Here is a 16,949-nt window from a genome sequence, read left to right on the forward strand (position 1 = left end):
TACTTTTAAAATAGTTTATTTCTGGCTTTAAAATATACATTATCAGTTTGAAAATCTCAGAAAAAACACATTAGTCGCAGATTAACAGTCTTGAGTTGGGACATTGTAAAATACGGGGCAGCCAAAGAAGGCAACTCAAGCTCCCCGAGAGAGAATTCATAATACTGCCAGAGAGGAGAAGGATGCAAAGGGCTGAGATGCAGGACTGCACAAAAGGAGCTCTGGGAGGAAGGCTGCAGCAGCAGGACTAACACAGACCTGATCCTCAATTCTCCTGCAGGCTTTCACTGCCCAGACCCATGTGAAATAAATGGCACGGTTCGGTTCCACTCGAGAATGATCTCCTTTCTCTCCCCTCCTCCCAACCTTTAGTACAATAGAATTAAAGGAAATGGAGATTGGTCTCAATCAACATCGTAGTAACTGCTTGGAATTGTCCGTTTGGTGGCTGCAATTGTGACAGTTTCAGATTGCCTTATGTGCAGTTGTGCAGCCCAGCCACGGAAAAGAGGCCTGGGCTCCGGACTAAAAAATTGTCTCGGTGGGATGTGCTAAAATCAGTTCCATTCTCGCCAAGCTCATGAGAAGGGCCCAGATTCTATGGGATAGGCTTCACCCAGCACCATGTCTGTCCAATACTGACCACAAACAAGAGGTCACCAGGAAGCCCCAACGGCTTCCCATCTCCAGCAGCCTTTGCAGCAAGAAAGAGAGCACTGCAGTGCTGGAGCAGGAACATGTGGCAACTTGGATTCTACCTTTTGAAGAGCAAAGGAAATTCCAAGGAATCAAGGGTAGAAGGAGGAGAGTGGCTGAGCAAAGCAAGCAGCTGCCGGCTGTAGAAGTCAGATCTTTACTGGTTAAATGCCGCATAGGCAAAATGTAGGGTGTCCATATTTAGCACCAATTTATTAGCATAGCTAAACTGAAAATACTGAGTCACACCCCAATGCTGGGATGCAACTGCCAGCAGCTTATCAGCAAGAGAAGTGGCCAGTGAAGAAGGCCACATCAAAAAGTTAGCTATGGCCAGACTGCTCCACAATTAACACACAGCAGACCCTGGTTAGGTCTAAAGGGAGGCAGCAGGGGACAGCACAAAAGGCAAGTAGATCAACACAAGATAGGCCATGGAAGCCATCCAATGGATACTGGGAGGTTTCGGGGAAAGTTCTTGGTCCTGAAGGGCTATGAGTGGGTTTTCTGAGCAGCTTGCAGCTGCTTTGCTGGTGTTTGCAAGGGAGAAGACTCCCTGTGCTGAGAAGAAAGGCTTTAGGGTACTCTCCAGCAGAAGATCACACAGACTCCATCCGGACATAAGCAGCTGGCAGTGCAACCAAGCTCAGCAGCCTAGTCTTCTCACTGTTTTCTTGAAGATTGCACTGGTTGCACCAAGGGCAGGCTAGGAAACTGCGTCTATGGAACGTGATCATTCAGTGAAAAATTCCTAACACTGGCAACCTTTTCCTCCCCAGGTGCGTGCACAGATATACGCAAAACACAGAAACATACTGCAAAGGGAGAGACAAAAATACAACACTGATTACATACAAAAAACCAAAGCAAGTAGAGGAGGGGGAATATCAGACCTTGCCTAAGGCCTTGGGAAGGCACTAGTATTGATTTGGATCACAGCCACGATAGGATGCTCATCCTCACTCACCAAGGGGCAAACAGGATGGTCCTATAGAGGCAAGATGGCCGCATTGCTTAGGCTTTAGCAACTCCTCAGCGGGTGGTGGCCATAGGGCAACAGCGACAATGAGATGAGCCGCTTCTTGCAGGGCAGATGCTCTCTGACCAATCCCCCCCACCCCATCCCTGCACATTCTTTGCTCGTTCACAAAAGGAAGAGGTAAGCACAATTCAAAAGACAAAGACCTATAAGAAAGCAAGTAAAAGAACACATAGCTTCACGTCATTCAAATGAGACACAGACCACCCAAGAAAGAGCCAACATGACAGTCACACACAGCTGAACCCATTATGGCAAATGGACCAGCCTCCATTTTGCTAGCTGGCTGGAGCAGGGAAGCTCCAAGGCCCATTCTGGCAGGCTCCCGAGTGGCGCTCCTCCCAACGAGTAACCATGCTGGGTTCAGGAAGCAAGGAAACTCTGGAGGTGGCCTCTGAGCATCGTTCCACCTATTCATGCCAGCGCACATCCACGTAGCAGAATGCAGGAAAAGAAAGCAGCGAAGCTCACACATCTGGGGATGCCCACCTAACGGAAGCCGCCGCACCTCACCCGCAGCCTTCACCTGGGGGAAGATTCACACAAGGAAAATAGGGACAGCGTGTTCCTACTTCTTGGCACGTAGGAATAGAGGCTTGAGATGCCGAAGGGGCGTAACTCAGAACCAACAATGGGATGGGATGTTAGCAGGAAGGAATTGGAGTGCGAAGGCAGAACTGAGCTGTGGAAGGAAGGGCATGAGTGCAAACTGAGCTGTGGACACAAAGCACCTGTGCTGGTGGGAACCCGAGTGTTTTGCCCTGGTGCTGTAGCAGGAGAGCTGCCTCCGTTCTTAGTGTGCATTAAAAAAGACAATAAATATATAAAAATGGCCTGGAATTCCTGGGAAGGAGTCCCGTGACGGTCCTCCTTTCAACCTCAGGAGTAGAGTAACAGCCCTTGGGAGCTGGGTGCAACGCTGCACCTGGGCAGCTTCCTTCCTACCCTCAGTTGAGCAAGTTGCCTTGCTCCTGGGCCTGTGTCAGGCTGTCTTTCCGATGGAGGTGGTGAACCCCCATCCTCTTGGGGCTGCGGTGGGGGCGGCCCGGAGGGGGCTTGCTCTTGCCCTCCCTGCTCTGCTCAGAGCTGCCCTCTTGGCTGTTTTCCTGGCTTCCCTGCAGCAGCGTTTCCTGCTCTTCGGCCGGGCTCCCGGACGAGTCGAGGTCCACGTAGTCTTTGTGCTTCTCTGGGGAAGAGCTGGTGGGCTCCGCCGCCCCCTCTCCGCCGCCCCCTTGCAGCAGCTTGTGGGCTTCGTCCTGGGAGAAGTCCGTGCCGTAGTCGGAGGAGAGGTGGCCCCGGCGAGCCCGGGACTCGGTGCTGTCGGTGTCGGTGCTGGAGTCCCTGCTCACCGTCCAGCTGCAGCTCTGCACCGACTCCTCGCCGTCCGAGTAGGTGGAGGCGGCCCGGCCTAGCTCCTGCATGGAGCGGCTGAAACGTTTCTGGAGCTCCTGGGCCGTGTCGCGGCTGAAGGAGGTGCGGTTCACCAGCACCCGCTCCGTGGTCGGGGGAGCCTTCTCCACAAACATCCGCTGCCAGTTGGCCAGCAAGTCCTCCTCGGAGCTGGCCGAGCTGGCGAAGGTGCTGGGCACCTGCGGGGGGCTGCTGAAGGGGCTGCTCTGCGAGGAGCCGTGGGCTCGGCTCACCTTGGGGGAGGGCTGGTAAGAGCAGCTGGAGGCCGAGCGCTGGCCCTCCGAGGCGGGGCTGCTGGGAAGGGTGCGCTGCCTGTCGCCGTTCTCCTCCTCCCCCTGGACCAGGCTCAAGGAGATGGCTTGGCGTGTGGCGTAGGTGCAGTTGGGCAGGGGGCTGTTCTTCGGGATCCGCACCTTGTCTTCCGAGAACTCGATCACCTTGCGCCCCGGGTACATGGGGTGGGGCGGAGGCGGAGTGGGGTACGGGCTCAGCTTCTCAAATGTGGGCACCTCTCCAGGGAGGCCCTCCAAGCCGCTTGGAGGTTTGCAGCCCCCGTTCTGCTGCCTTGCTCCCTCGGCCCCCTCGCTCCCAGGCTGGCCTGGGCTTGGGCAAGCGTCGGATGGAGCTCCGCTCATGTCGACGTGCACAAAGACGTCCTCGGCGATGGAGCAACTGCCGCTGCTGGATTTGGCCGAGTTGAGCACCAGGGACTCCGGCTTCTCCAGGACTCTGGCGATCACCGAGGTGGGCACCACATCCGATGGAGCCAAGGTGTGAGGGGCCTCCTGCCCGGGGCCAGAGGTCTCCTGAGTGCTATGCAGGTGCTTGTTGACCATGTCTTGCAGCTCGTAGGGAAGCTACGGAGACAAGAAAAAGGACGTTATCTCCTAACTAAGAGAACCACTGAGTTAATAGGTTGGACAGATGGATGAAGCAGTTATGTGGAAGGCACTATTTGCCCAGCTCTAACTTCCTGTCCTGGCACAACATGTCATTAAAAGCATCTTTCAAACCACCAGCCACCTATAAATTCAAAAGATCCATTTGTGTCCCAATAACCAAGGAAAAAATGTGGTTCTGCCCCCCTGCCTTGGCTCTGGGCCTGACAAACAAGGCCCCTTCAGAAGAAACAGGGAGAAGCATACGCTCAAACTTGAACATTAAACAAGAGAGCCTTGCTGGTGCATGTTAGGCCAGCACAATGCTATTGATTAGTGGAAAAAATTAGCTGGTGGCTGCGCTGAATCGAGTGACCAGCCCCCACTACTAGAATCCGAGGCTCCCAGGAAGCATGTAGTAATTATAGGGCACTGCCTTGGCAGCCTGCCCCAGACTAAGAATCAATTGCCATCCTGGCACTTGCCGGCTCCGCAGACAAAAGCAGCCTGACACTCCCACTGCTCCTGAAACCACCTCAAGCCCATTGCATCAAGGAACATGGAGGTGGTCCAACTGCATCAGAACCGTGCTGTTAATGTAGAGGAGCAGCATCCCACTCCTCCCAGGGTTGAGCAGCTGCAGAACTGTGCCCTGGGCTTAGGCGTATACTCCACAGGACCTTAGATATACCTCTGCCCCATGGATTGACAGCAAGGAACTGGATTAGAAGGAGGGGCTTAGCTACACGGCCTTCTACATTTCCATGCTAAGTTCAGGCAAAGACCTCAGCCTTGCTTCATGAATGCATGGATTGTCAGGTGAGGGACACACCAAGTACTCATTTGTATGGCAGGAGATGCATAAGAAATTCAGTGGGAGATTTTGCCCTAAATTGCCTAACTGGCTTTGGCAATGAATGAACAAATGAATTCCAGTCCTCAAGAGACTTGAGCAACCCCATAGTCCTTAGCAAGCACCTCTTTTTCTGTGTCCCATCACAACCAGTAATATGGACCTTGCAGGTGCAATCCTTTATAGGACCATCAGAGCACTTTGCTTGAAAGGCAAGAACATTCCTTTTTCTCTTTTTTGCTGAAGTCCAAGCCTCAGTGTTTTCCACAGTCAATACAGCAGGGAGGCAACTGTATGAATTTTGTATCTTGTACAGTTTCTGGCATTTAACATGCTGCCTACCTATACTGACGCTTTGCAATGAGAAGAGGCACAGACTTGGTAGGACATAAATCCAGTTAAGGTAGAGGAGGTTGTATTCAATAGCACTAAAATGAATGCTCTGTCAGTACAAGGTTACTCCTTGCCAATGTAAACCTCCTCCGCCTTCTTTGCCTGACTGCTACTGGTGTCCAGGAGCCTGTTTTGAGCATATAATGCATGCAAAGCACACATGGGTACAAAAAAGCTGCAATCTATACAAGTATATGCCCATTATAAGATGTGCTGAACTCTGGGATAGCTGTGGGATGATAAACTGACATGCCAAGTGGCCCTAAAGATGGGGCTGGGCACCACATCACAACAGTCTTAAGAGACCTTCTATCTTCCTGAAGGCTAGAAACCACCCAAGGGTTGCCAGCCATCCCAGCCCACCTAGTCTCTTTTATTTTCTCTCCTGACACTACACAAAACTTCCTCCATCATGATGAGTCAAGAGCACCTGGAGTTAACAGCCTTCTCCATTCATTCACTAACTCCTTTGTCGCAACGGGGAAGAAAGAGATGATTCAGCAGGAGACCTGCAATTCTCTGGGCTCTGTTGAGGGCCCTAACAGGCTATGAAGCTCAAGACTGGTGTAGCAATGACAACAACCTCCCTCCTTCCCACCTACAGAAACGCAGCTGAGGAACAATGAGAAGACAAGATGACAAGGCACTCATTGTCTTTTGTTGTCCCCCATGGGAGTCCCTGCAGAATGAGGAAAAGCAGTTCCTCCCACGCTTTCTATGTATTGGATGAGAGAGAAGCCTGGAACAAGGTTCCCCCAACCAACCACCCCGCTCAAGATTTCCACTCACATCAGCAAACTTGTGGTTCCGAAAGTGAGACTTGTTGCACTTCAGGAGCTGCACTGCCAGGTTACAGTCCTGCCGATATCGCTCCTGTCAAGACAACATGCAGGGATTGGCAAATCGCATTCAGAGATGCCCCAAGACATTTTGGGGCCTGAGGCAAAAAATGAAAAAGACCCCCCAAAAAGTTGCTCCATGGTGATACCTGCGGGCTTATTGGTACCTCAGAATCTGCCACTTTAAAGAAAGCCAGCTGACTTAGGCTAGCAGTAGGAATGGTTCTGATTACATCACATAAAATAATAATAGTAATAACAACAACAATAGCAATAATAATAATAGCAATAATAATCCTCTCTGCCAGCCCTGTAAAATGATCTAGGTTCTAACTCACATTCATCTGGACAGAAGAAAATGCTGTAAGATTTGAAGCAGAGCACCCTCCCAAATCTATCCTGTATGTCTGTTAAGTTTTACAGACTTACTGAATTTAAACAACACCCCCCTGCTTTTATGCTGTATTTCACGTCCATCCACAACCAGAGTATTTGAGTTTAAACAAGATTTAAGCTCATCTGAGTCAACGAAACCTAGTATTATTCCAATCCAAATGTTCTGGATTAAAATGGCTCATGAACTGGTCAGTAAGAGTAGGGACACACAGATCTTGCTTTCTTAAGTCAAGCAGCCTGAGCATTTTATTCTACTGAAGATGCCTCTTTGCTGTTCATCCCTTGAAAGTCTTAAGATAAAACAGAGGATTTTCAGTACTGAGCTGCCCAAAAAATGTGGGATAATCTCACTACCATTGCACCAAAATGAATGAAGGAGAAAAAGATGCCCATTTATTGTTAAAGATAATATTCCTAGACAGCAGGTGTGCTAAGGAAACAGTTCTTCCCATCCAGCATAAGAAACCTACATCAGAGCTTTCCAAACTGTGTGTCGCGACATGTTAGTGGCGGCTGCAGTGTGTAGGTGTGTCACACAAACACTCCCCGCGCTCCTCCCGGGGCTGGAAAGGGGTTGGTTTAACCCCTGGTTTGCTAATAAAACTGAATTACTGTGTCGCAAAATGATGCAAAACTGAATTAGCATGTTGCAAAATGATGCATGTCTAAAAAGTGTGTCAGCAACATGAAAAGTTTGGAAAGCTCTGACCTACATAGTCGGCAAAAGTTGCAACACCAACTGTGATTATACAGGTCCATTGTTCAGGGGAAATGAAATCTCTTAGTTCATTCCCTTTCCTTGCAGTGAATTCATAATCTGGGGGAAAGGAGTACTTACATTAAGCTCTTCCAGTTTATTGATGGTTGTTTTGGCATCCAATAGTTTATTAGTGAGCTCCACAATCTCCCAATCAAGAGTCTTGCGATCCATTTCTGCTTTTTTAATCTGGAGTACAGGGATATATAGGGGGTGAGTCCCATTAGTCAGCAGCAGCTGGACTTCCTCCCTGCCCAATTCCCTTGAAAGAAAAAAACCCAACCCCACTCAATGCCAATAAATTCAGAGCTCCCTTTTTGCCCTTAAGCAAGGGAGGAAGATGGGGCTCAACCAGCACATGGAATCAGTCATTCTGCATCCGTTTGCTTGGAGGACTTAAGACACATTTACTAGTTATGAAAGCAATCTGCACTTGGAGACTTCACTGGTGCAGCTGCTCTTCATAGCTATTTGGCAAGCAGATCATGCAGAGGGTGAACACTGTCCCTTAAGTAGTCAGGGTTTGGACATGCCAACAGAGACTATTGTGAAATTGGGCTTTGAAGATGCTCCCTAGTTGTGTGAAGCCTGTTGAGAGACATCCTTAGCATACCTGTAGGGCATCCGTCACTTGGGTAGCCAGTTAAAAAACAACAACCACCGCTAGTGTAGGACCTCTTTATCCACGGGGTGGATGGCAACCGTAACAACTGGAAGAGTACACAGCCCAGCTCCCATTGAGTAATGTGGTCTCCTAAGCAAACCTTCTCTCCCTCAGCACAGCAATTACTAACACTTTATCCTACAAAGGGTAATGGCAATACATAATCACACTTCTGACACTATAGGCAAGGATCCAGCAATCTGCCTGCACCTCATTGATGGTAAAATATGACTGTAAAACAAACTATGCACCCCCTGCAAATTCCAATAAAATCTCAGTTTTCATTTTACCAAAGAACATGCTTCTAGCCCACACAGCTGAAGTAGGTCGGGGGAGGGGGCACCTTGGAGGAATGTGGCCAGAGTTACATACTTTAAAAAAACCAAAGAATCGTGGCAGGTTTTCTAGCATATACAAGAGCAGCACACATTCACTCAGTGCTTGCATCATAAGCTTCAATTCCTGTTCCCCTAATTTCACCAAGCTTTTTTTTTTCCTCCTTGCAATTCCTAGCCTCCCCACCAAAAAAAGAGTGGGAGAGATTCTGCAGAATTGCCAAATTTGGAAACTTGATCAAGACATGAGAATTTTAAGCAGAGCATACAGATACAGAGCTCTGTACATGCAAGGTGTTTTTTCTCCCTAAAAAATAAAAATAAAACTTCAGAAGCAAGAAAGTTAGAATACTGGAAATTGTGTACATTATGGAAGAGAAGCAAATGGGGGGGGGGGTTCTTATTTTGCAAAAATTATTCTGTTACTTCCAGTCACAGGGAAAGGAAGAGCTCTGTGAAGGGGAAATCCAGTTCTGGAAATTCAATAGGCATTTTCTTGCTCATTTTGAAATCTATCTTCTTCGCAGATATGCAGTCAAATACCATGCATGTTTGCTCAGAAGTAAGTTATCACTGTCTCCAATGGGGCTTACATCAGATGAAGTGTGCATAGAACTGCAGCCGTAAGTATTAACAAGAAAGCTGATATTCTCCGGGTGCTTATTTTCCATTCAGTGTGGTGCAATCAGAGAGTTGTAGAATACACTGCAAAAAAGGTAGGATTCAGACAAAGTTAGTTGAACTTGCATCTCCCCTGAGATCAATGGAATTTCAGTCGTGACTATCCTGTCCCATTGATTTCAATGGGCACGAAGTCCAATTAACTTTGTCTGGATCCAAGTCCCCCCCTCCAGTTACAGAAACTGGATTTAAAATGAATGGAACTGGAAACCCCTTGCTCCAAGAATCAAGGTCCCAGCCCTCTGCCTTCCCCCAGATCCTTCATGTGATGGCTCGGGCACCAACACAGAAGAGTCCTAAGGCCATCCCACCAAACACCTGCCTCAGCAGCAAATTTCACTAGGCTCAGATAACAGCTGAACTTCCTCCACACTTGCCTTTCTGCAAGAAAAATGGAGGGCACGAATAAGCTCGGCAGGATGCAGGTAGCCTGTAAAAATGATCTGGGATGCAGATTGAGTTTGTACTGAAATGAACGGTCCTGAGTATGAACACCTCCGTGGGACTTGTTCACTTGGTCCCTAAGAGCTATAATTAAAGAGACATATTCAAGATGCCAGGGAAGAGTTTTTCTGCTTCTCTGAAATTCAACAGAGATGAATAGGGGAATGCCACAGGGCAGAGATGGCTGAACTACCATGTCCAATTTCAGTGGCTTAAATGTTAATAGGGCACGTCTTTTTTAAAAATGCATGTTCTGCAGGAATCCATTCACAATCCACAGAGATCCCAAGTGACAAGAAGTGCCTTATAATACAAGCTGGTGGCCGACATACTAATCACTGGAGCTGCATCCAGATGACTAGAGAGGAGAACTACTCTACAGAGGGTCCCATGACTTCCAGGTTTCTCTAAGCAGAGGACATTTCTTTCCCAAGCTAGACAATAACTGAAAGTAAGAAGGAGCAGCCCATGCTAGAACATGCGGGCCAGAACTGGTTGGATTCCCAAGGATAACCTTTCCTCTACAAAACCCAAGCTGCTGGGACCCCATCTAGGACAGAAGTAGGACTGAATAATGTGCGACCAACAATGAAACTGGACAGGCTGAGGCATGTGCAGAGGAGATAGAAAAACAACAACACACAAACGAAAAGACGCAACTGCAAAAATCCAGCTTTGACTGAGCGAGGCCTGAGAGGTGAGTGCACCCAGCATTTGCCAGCAGCAGCAGCATTGGAAAGAAAAGGAGAGAGAGACAGAGAGAGAAAAAGGAAAGAAAAGAAACAGCCATGAGTGTTATGAATGCACACAGTACACAAATGTTGGCTCCACTCCCACCACCCCAGGATGAGTTTTCCCCACCCGGATCCTACAAAAAGCAGCACATCAAATTTCCAGCACTCTGGGTTTTTAAAAAGCTGATGTGAGACAAAAACTACAAGTAGCTACATTGCAGAAGAACCCAAACTCTGGTGCAGGCAACATAGACGATCTAGAATGCAAAGCTCCCTCTGGGCAACTTCATGCTGAGATTCTGCCTCAAATCCTGACTTACATCCTGGTGTTACTACACTGCAATTGGAAGTCAAGCCATTAGGCAAGAGTGTGGCCCACCCGCTCTTCCCTCTTATAGACGCAGCAGGTCAATTACCAGGGTGTGCAGCTTCTCCTCCAAATCCTGATTGGTTCTCTGTGAGGCTGTGTAACTGTTCTGCAACCTATAGACAGACACAAGATCGTTCAGGTTACTGAAGTGACACCAGACACCCTGCAATTCAGAAGTTAGGTGAGGTGGAGATATTTCAAGAAGCCGTGTGCCATGGCTCCAAGTCATAGTTTCACACCTTCCAGTCCATAGATGAGCAGTTGACCTTTCCTTGTAGCAAGCCCAAGAAGTTTAAGTTGATGGAGGGACGTTATGTTCATGGATAGACGAGATGGAAGAAAAAGCAAGCCTGACCAACTTGCAGAGGACCAAAACTGGTCTTGGTCTCAGCCTTGGAGAAAGGGTGCTAAAGGAATCAGAAGATTCAAAGAAGACTCCTAAACCTAGTTTTATCTAATGGGAGAGAAAGCTTTGCCAACAAGTGTCAATCCCATCGCCCTTTCTGCATTTCCCATCTTCTTTTCTATCTATGAAGACCTTTACAATGATTACTGCATCCATCTTCATCATGAACTTGCCCCCATTATCCTTATTTCTAAGCTGAGGACAGTCAACTTGTCTATGCTCTCTGCACTCAAGAAATCAGGAGCTGAACATGGTATGAACCTAAGGCTCAGGTCCAGTTCCATCTAGTAAACCTCCAAGGTTGCTGGGGACAGGGGAAGAATCCTCCAAACTACCATCTATAGGTCATCACTTCAATGGCTCAACAAATGCTAGTAAGTTTTGCTCACTGGAACAAAATGATGCAGCTAAAACAGATACCATGGGGGAGGATTAATGAACGCATCTTCTGACAATTGTGCCTGCCTCCCTTCTACCCCTACCAGGATTAAATGCAGCACCCTTCCCTTGAGGCAGGGTGAAGCAAAATCCCTTTGCCATACTCAGCTGCTTTTACTTTTTAGCAAAGATGAGGCAAGGCCTACCTAATCTTCTTCATCATACCTGTTTCACCTCTCAGATTGTGCCATGTGGTAGTCATAAAGATATTAACATATCAGTCCCAGGGAACACTAGGCCAGCAAGTCATAACATGAAAAATGCTGACGGACGAATTTTGGCTTTTAAAATAATGCTTCCACCCCACTCATGGCCCCCATCCCAAGGACCCACTTAACACTAAACCATTTCCCGCGCACAGAATGATTCATACGACTTGTCAGCGGGGAGGGAGGGGACAAAATACATTGTGCAATGACACATTTATTGCTTCCCCCAAAAATCTGCAAATAGCAATCCCAAGTATAGGACATACATCTCAGATGGTTAGGAAGCAATGTGTCCTTCTATCCAGCTGGTTCCCTTCTCTTACAGCACCCCAGAGCTTCTTAAAGCTGACATACCTACGGAACTTGTCCTTGAATTTTTCTAGCTCCTCACGATTCTGGCCCAGCTCCATCTCCAGATAGTCTTGCCCAGACTCCAACTCCCTTTCCATTGCCTCCATTTTGTTGGTGACATAAGCCAGACGCCGACGCAGCTCCTCATTCTCATGCTGCAACAACCTAATGCAAACAAAGCAACAACATCCTGAATAAAAACTACAAGTGCTGCAGTCTTCCATGCAGTCATACCTAGGAAGTTGAACACCTTGGTTCACGAACAAATCGGCTCCCAAACAATCAAAACCCAGAAGTGAGTGTTCCGGTTTTCAAACGTTCTTTTGGAACCTGAACGTCCGACAGGGCTTCCGCAACTTCTGATTGGTTACAGGAGCTTCCTGCAGCGAATCAGAAGCTGTGCTTTGGTTTCTGAATGTTTTGGAAGTTGAACGGACTTCCGGAATGGATTCCATTCCATGGTACGACTGTACAACACTTACAGCCTCACTTTGGAAAGAGGGCTGCAGCAAGACGCACTCCGACAGTTCTGCCAACCCCTCCCCCCTTCTCTGTTCAGGTGCAAAGCGGCACACAGGACATGAAAAGACATCTGAAGAAAATGACTGTGTTGTGAAAAAATCTCGGCATGAGTTTACAGATCTTCCCTGCCCCCAGCAACCATTCACCACAAGAGAGGAAATAAAGCCCAGGTTTCCAACATAGTAATAATTTTAAAAACCCATTTGCAAACCTCCATTTCATAGTGCTGAGGCATGCTCAGCACTAGACCCAGTGCAACTTCAAATGCATGAATGAGCAAAAAAAACCCCAGTTTATTCACTCTTAAGTTTTCATGTCCAACAAGGAATTACAGTACATTTTACTAAAGAAAAAAAGGTTTTCAGGTATCCCCCTAAGTTAGGCATAGGCAACCTCCGGCCCTCCAGATGCTTTGGCCTACAACTCCCTTGATCCCTAGCTAACAGGACCAGTGGTCAGGGATGGTTGGAATTGTAGTCCAAAACATCTGGAGGGCCGAAGGCTGCCTATGCCTGCCCTAAGCTCTACTGGATTCCTGCCAGTGCCTTTGAGTTCCAGGAGGACGACTCTGGAGACATATCTGCACACCAGGAAGAAGACGACCAGCAGAGACTGGGAAAGATGGGTAATAAGGTGCATTCTGGAATAGCAAGGGTGTTCTAGTGAAGCCTTTTCTGGATCTTGTGCCACTAAATTCTGTTTATGAGCCGCTTTGAGCGGAGGCCTGAGCACATACGGGAATCTGCTGTAGATAACAAAAGGTCATGTCAGTTGATCATATTGCCACCAGAGCAGAGACAGAGAGCCTTATTCTCAGTAGCCGGCCACTCATCCATGCCAGCAGCGTCTCAGTTTACAGTATCTGTACTAAACACAGTAGCCAGATGGGGCTGTGCAGTTTAGGTGTCCTCCACAGGAAAATGAGACTCACTCAATAATTTACATGCTGCCATGAAACATCTAGCAAGGATGCAGGGAGGCGGGTCAGTCGGCATCGGCCCATCTCCACCCTCACAGAGGAAGTGTGACCCAGTTTCCAAGCAAGTGAATGGAATCAGTCTATGGAGGAAGATACAGCCTATGTTTGCATAACGGCTTACTGGCACAGAAGTCTTCTGCTGTCCCAGCCATACATCTGCTTGCATGAACAAAGTCTCCCAACAGTTCTGCTACTACTGTATTGGGTTTGTTCTTCACTGATCTAAGAGCAATCCAAAAAATTGCTGCCTCCTTGCAGGTATTTTTACACATCTGACTTTCATAGTGAGAGAGACTGCACAAAGGACATATCCCAAGCACAGCAGATCACATTCAAATAATAGCACCTAAAACATGTTTTCAAGAAATTAAAATAGATGCCTGCTGTTGGAATGAATGATTGCCTATCCACTCTTCCTGCTGGAACAGCAAGTTGAAAACCTAATGTAAAGTTTGGACCCTTTGTTTGTGCTTGTACAGCAGGGTCTCCACCTACACTAGCTCTGGCATCTATGCCTGAGGCAGCTATATCAGTTCCGGGACCGCCGTTCCAGCCACTGCACCATCAAGTTTGTGAGATAATGCTTCCTGATGGGCACAGACCAGGAGTAGAGAACCTCTGGCCCACAAATTATCATCATCATCAAATTTATTACCATGGCAGGTTACAAAAATTTGAAATTCAGTATTAAAAACCATTAAAACAAATTTCAGTCACAATAATAGGTGCCAATAATAGGAGTATCTTAGGTGCCAAAGGCCAGGGTAAACCTGACCTGCCAGGTGACACCTTCTGGTCCTGAAACCAAACGCACCTCCTCCACGCTTGACATAATGTGATGGCAGGTAGAAACATGGCTGCAGGATGAAGGTTTAAATTTTAGCTGATCAGCTTTGACAGGTGGGCAGGACCACCCCCTATCAATCACCTGGTGTCACTATGACACCAGATGATTGGCAGGTAGGTGGTCCCACCCACCTACCAAGCTTGGCCCATCAGGGTGAGGGAAGATGAAGATCTGGCCCATCAAACCCAAAAGGCCCCAGCCCTGGTGCAGAGCCTTAAAGGAAGGGAAAGCCATCACACAAGTTCAGAGAATGAGCATAAATGTAGTAGCCTGGGAAATAAAGATTTGCATAACGAAAGCGACGAGGATACTTACCTCATCCTTTCTGCATCCGTCAAGGGCTCCTGTGCAAAAAAGGAAACAGAAGCAAGAATCTCAATGAAAAATATGGGCAAGTTTTCAGAGTGGCAAACTGAAGCATACAAGTGCCAGATGGATATAACCCACAGCACCCTCTAATTCTCATACAAAGAGCTCTGGTCCAACCACACCCAGGTGGGATTGGATTTTTTTTATTTATTTATTTATTTATTTATTTATTTATTTTATATATCACCCTATACCTAGAGGTCTCAGGGCGGTTAAGATTCAATCCTGCACTATACCAGTCTAAATTATGTCAGTCACTAGGCATCTTTAAATTGACAGCATTAGTGTTCACTATGCAAACCAAAGACCTGCTCTGTGGTGAATATGATTCGTTAATGAACAGACCGAGGGAGATACTCCCAGCCACTTTTTTTGTTCTCTTTTACTGCCCATGAGCATCCACACTGCATTCAGGATACCCACTGGCCAGCAAATGCTGTATACTGTCCTGCACTCTATATTGCTCAGGCCACCATACATGTAGGTAAAGCACCACACAAATGAGACCGCTACCAACAATCTTAAAACAATCCCCATTGTATAGGAAGACACTTCAAGTTACATGCCATTCTTTTATTTTTAATTATTTCTTACATTTCCTGGCCCCTTCCTACCAGCTATTCCTCTAAGGAGCTCAGGGGAGCATGCAGGCCTCTCCCCACCCCCCAATTTATCCTCAGGAAAAGGCCTTTGAGGTAGGTTAGGCCTAGAGAGTGTTAGCAGTTGAAGGTCATTCTGTGAGCTTCGTGCCTCTGTAGGAATTTGAACTCCGGTCTTCCCAGACCTAATCAAACACTACACCATACAGACTTAATATCCCTAAACAATACTGACACATACTGCTGAGTTCAGATTTTGGGGAGGACCCTTGGACAAGACACCCTCAGCAAACTGCAACTGCTTGCTTCTATTCTTTTTATTTTTGTTGCTACCACCTGCTTATCTACCTGTTTGTCCGGGTCTCTGCTACTTTTTGCTTGCTCACTAAGTCTCTGGGTCCAGGGGGCTTTCAATGATGGGCCCCTTGCCAGGGCAAAGGGCCTTGGCAGGTGCCCAATCATGCCAGCTTACGACAGTGGTCCTGAACGTAGTGACTCTAGCAAGATTTGCCCTATCAGATTACAAAGTATGGGGCAACTGGCAATCTCCCAGCATGCAATGCCTGATATAAGAGGGCAGGAGAGAGATCTGGGCAAAGACACAACACCTTTTCATTAGGGTACACTCAGCTTTCCGTGATGGATGGAAGTGAGTGGCAGATTTTCTCAAGAACTGTGACTCATACAAAGGTGCCTGAGGAATTTACTGGGCAGTTTAGCAAAACAGGTAAGCTGCCACAAACACATATACTGGCACTCGACAGGTAAGCATCTCCAAAGAAGCGTACCCAGGGCAACCTGGATGCCAAAAGGAAGGAAGAAAAATCAATGGCCTACTCAGAAAGCATGATGTATTCAGTATTCAAGCATCTGGGCTCAGTTTCCGATTTTAAGGATCGACACAAGCGGGGAATGAGCTAATAAGAAACATGTTGGGTGGATAATATTTGGGGATAAAACCCCTTTGGTCAAACTTCACAGAGACTTAAGGAGATCTGGCATCCTGGTGCTCTAAGTGACAACAGACAAAACGTGGCAGACAAACATCTGTCCCTCACTCCCTCTTCACTAAGCACCTACCTTGTTTAGCGCTAAGCTGAAGGAAGGGGAGGCTCTGGGTGAGGCACTGCCCTCCTCCTGGCTCCAACGTGAGGGAGGGGAGAAGGACCCTTTTCCCGAGTAGCTCGGCTCCAGCACTGGCCTCGGGCTAGTTCTGCAACCCAGGGGCTGTAGCCACACCAGCCGCGGTGGGTATTCACTCTGGTCTTGCCCTTCGTCCCTCCCTCCCTCCTGACCCAGCGTCTTCCATGGAGGCAGATGCTGCTGCTCAGAAGACACCCTTGCCAAGCCCAGCTCTGCCAGGTGCTGCAGCTGATACTGACACAGATCCACCACCCGCTTCTCCATGGAGAGGAACTTCTCCTTGCTGTCCGTCCTCACCAAGACGGGCTTCCTCCTTAGCCTGGAAGCCCTCTCCATCTCCTCTGGCAGCTTCTTACGGCAAGGTACCACATCGAGACCCTCGCGCCTCCGCTCTGCTTTCCTCCTAGTGAGCCGAGGGCTTTTCTCAGCGGTCCTCCTGGTGCCTTCAGGCTGGCTCTCCTTCTGCCCTTCTGGTGTGGAGCACCTGGGAGAAGTGGGGGAGTCCTGGCTCCCTTCTCCTGCTCTGCCCTCCCCCAAGGAGTGCAAGTGGACAGGGCTCAGCACCCGGTGGGTGATCTCATCCAGAAACTTGGAGAA

The 16,949-nt window shown here is 48.1% G+C and overlaps 1 protein-coding gene across 15 annotated transcripts in view; it reads right to left on the reverse strand.

Annotated features, from left to right (window-relative positions):
- The window catches only part of TJAP1 (tight junction associated protein 1), a 45,077-nt gene continuing 28,128 nt past the window's right edge, over nt 1-16,949 (reverse strand). For 9 of the 15 annotated variants that reach the window (XM_083433845.1, XM_083433843.1, XM_083433844.1 and 6 more), the window contains 6 exons: nt 14,557-14,585; nt 11,897-12,058; nt 10,536-10,602; nt 7,343-7,450; nt 6,059-6,142; nt 1-4,002 (listed from right to left, as the gene is read on the reverse strand). In XM_083433845.1, coding sequence (XP_083289971.1) covers nt 2,683-4,002; nt 6,059-6,142; nt 7,343-7,450; nt 10,536-10,602; nt 11,897-12,058; nt 14,557-14,585 — 1,770 coding nt within the window. In that variant the 3' untranslated portion in view covers nt 1-2,682. Of the gene's footprint in view, nt 4,003-6,058; nt 6,143-7,342; nt 7,451-10,045; nt 10,076-10,535; nt 10,603-11,896; nt 12,059-14,556; nt 14,586-16,949 lie in introns of all 15 variants that reach the window. The other 6 variants (XM_083433849.1, XM_083433848.1, XM_083433840.1 and 3 more) reach the window with 1 other exon arrangement.

Source organism: Podarcis tiliguerta (genome assembly GCF_965153285.1).
Source record: "Podarcis tiliguerta genome assembly, chromosome: 3".
Taxonomy (NCBI): domain Eukaryota; kingdom Metazoa; phylum Chordata; class Lepidosauria; order Squamata; family Lacertidae; genus Podarcis; species Podarcis tiliguerta.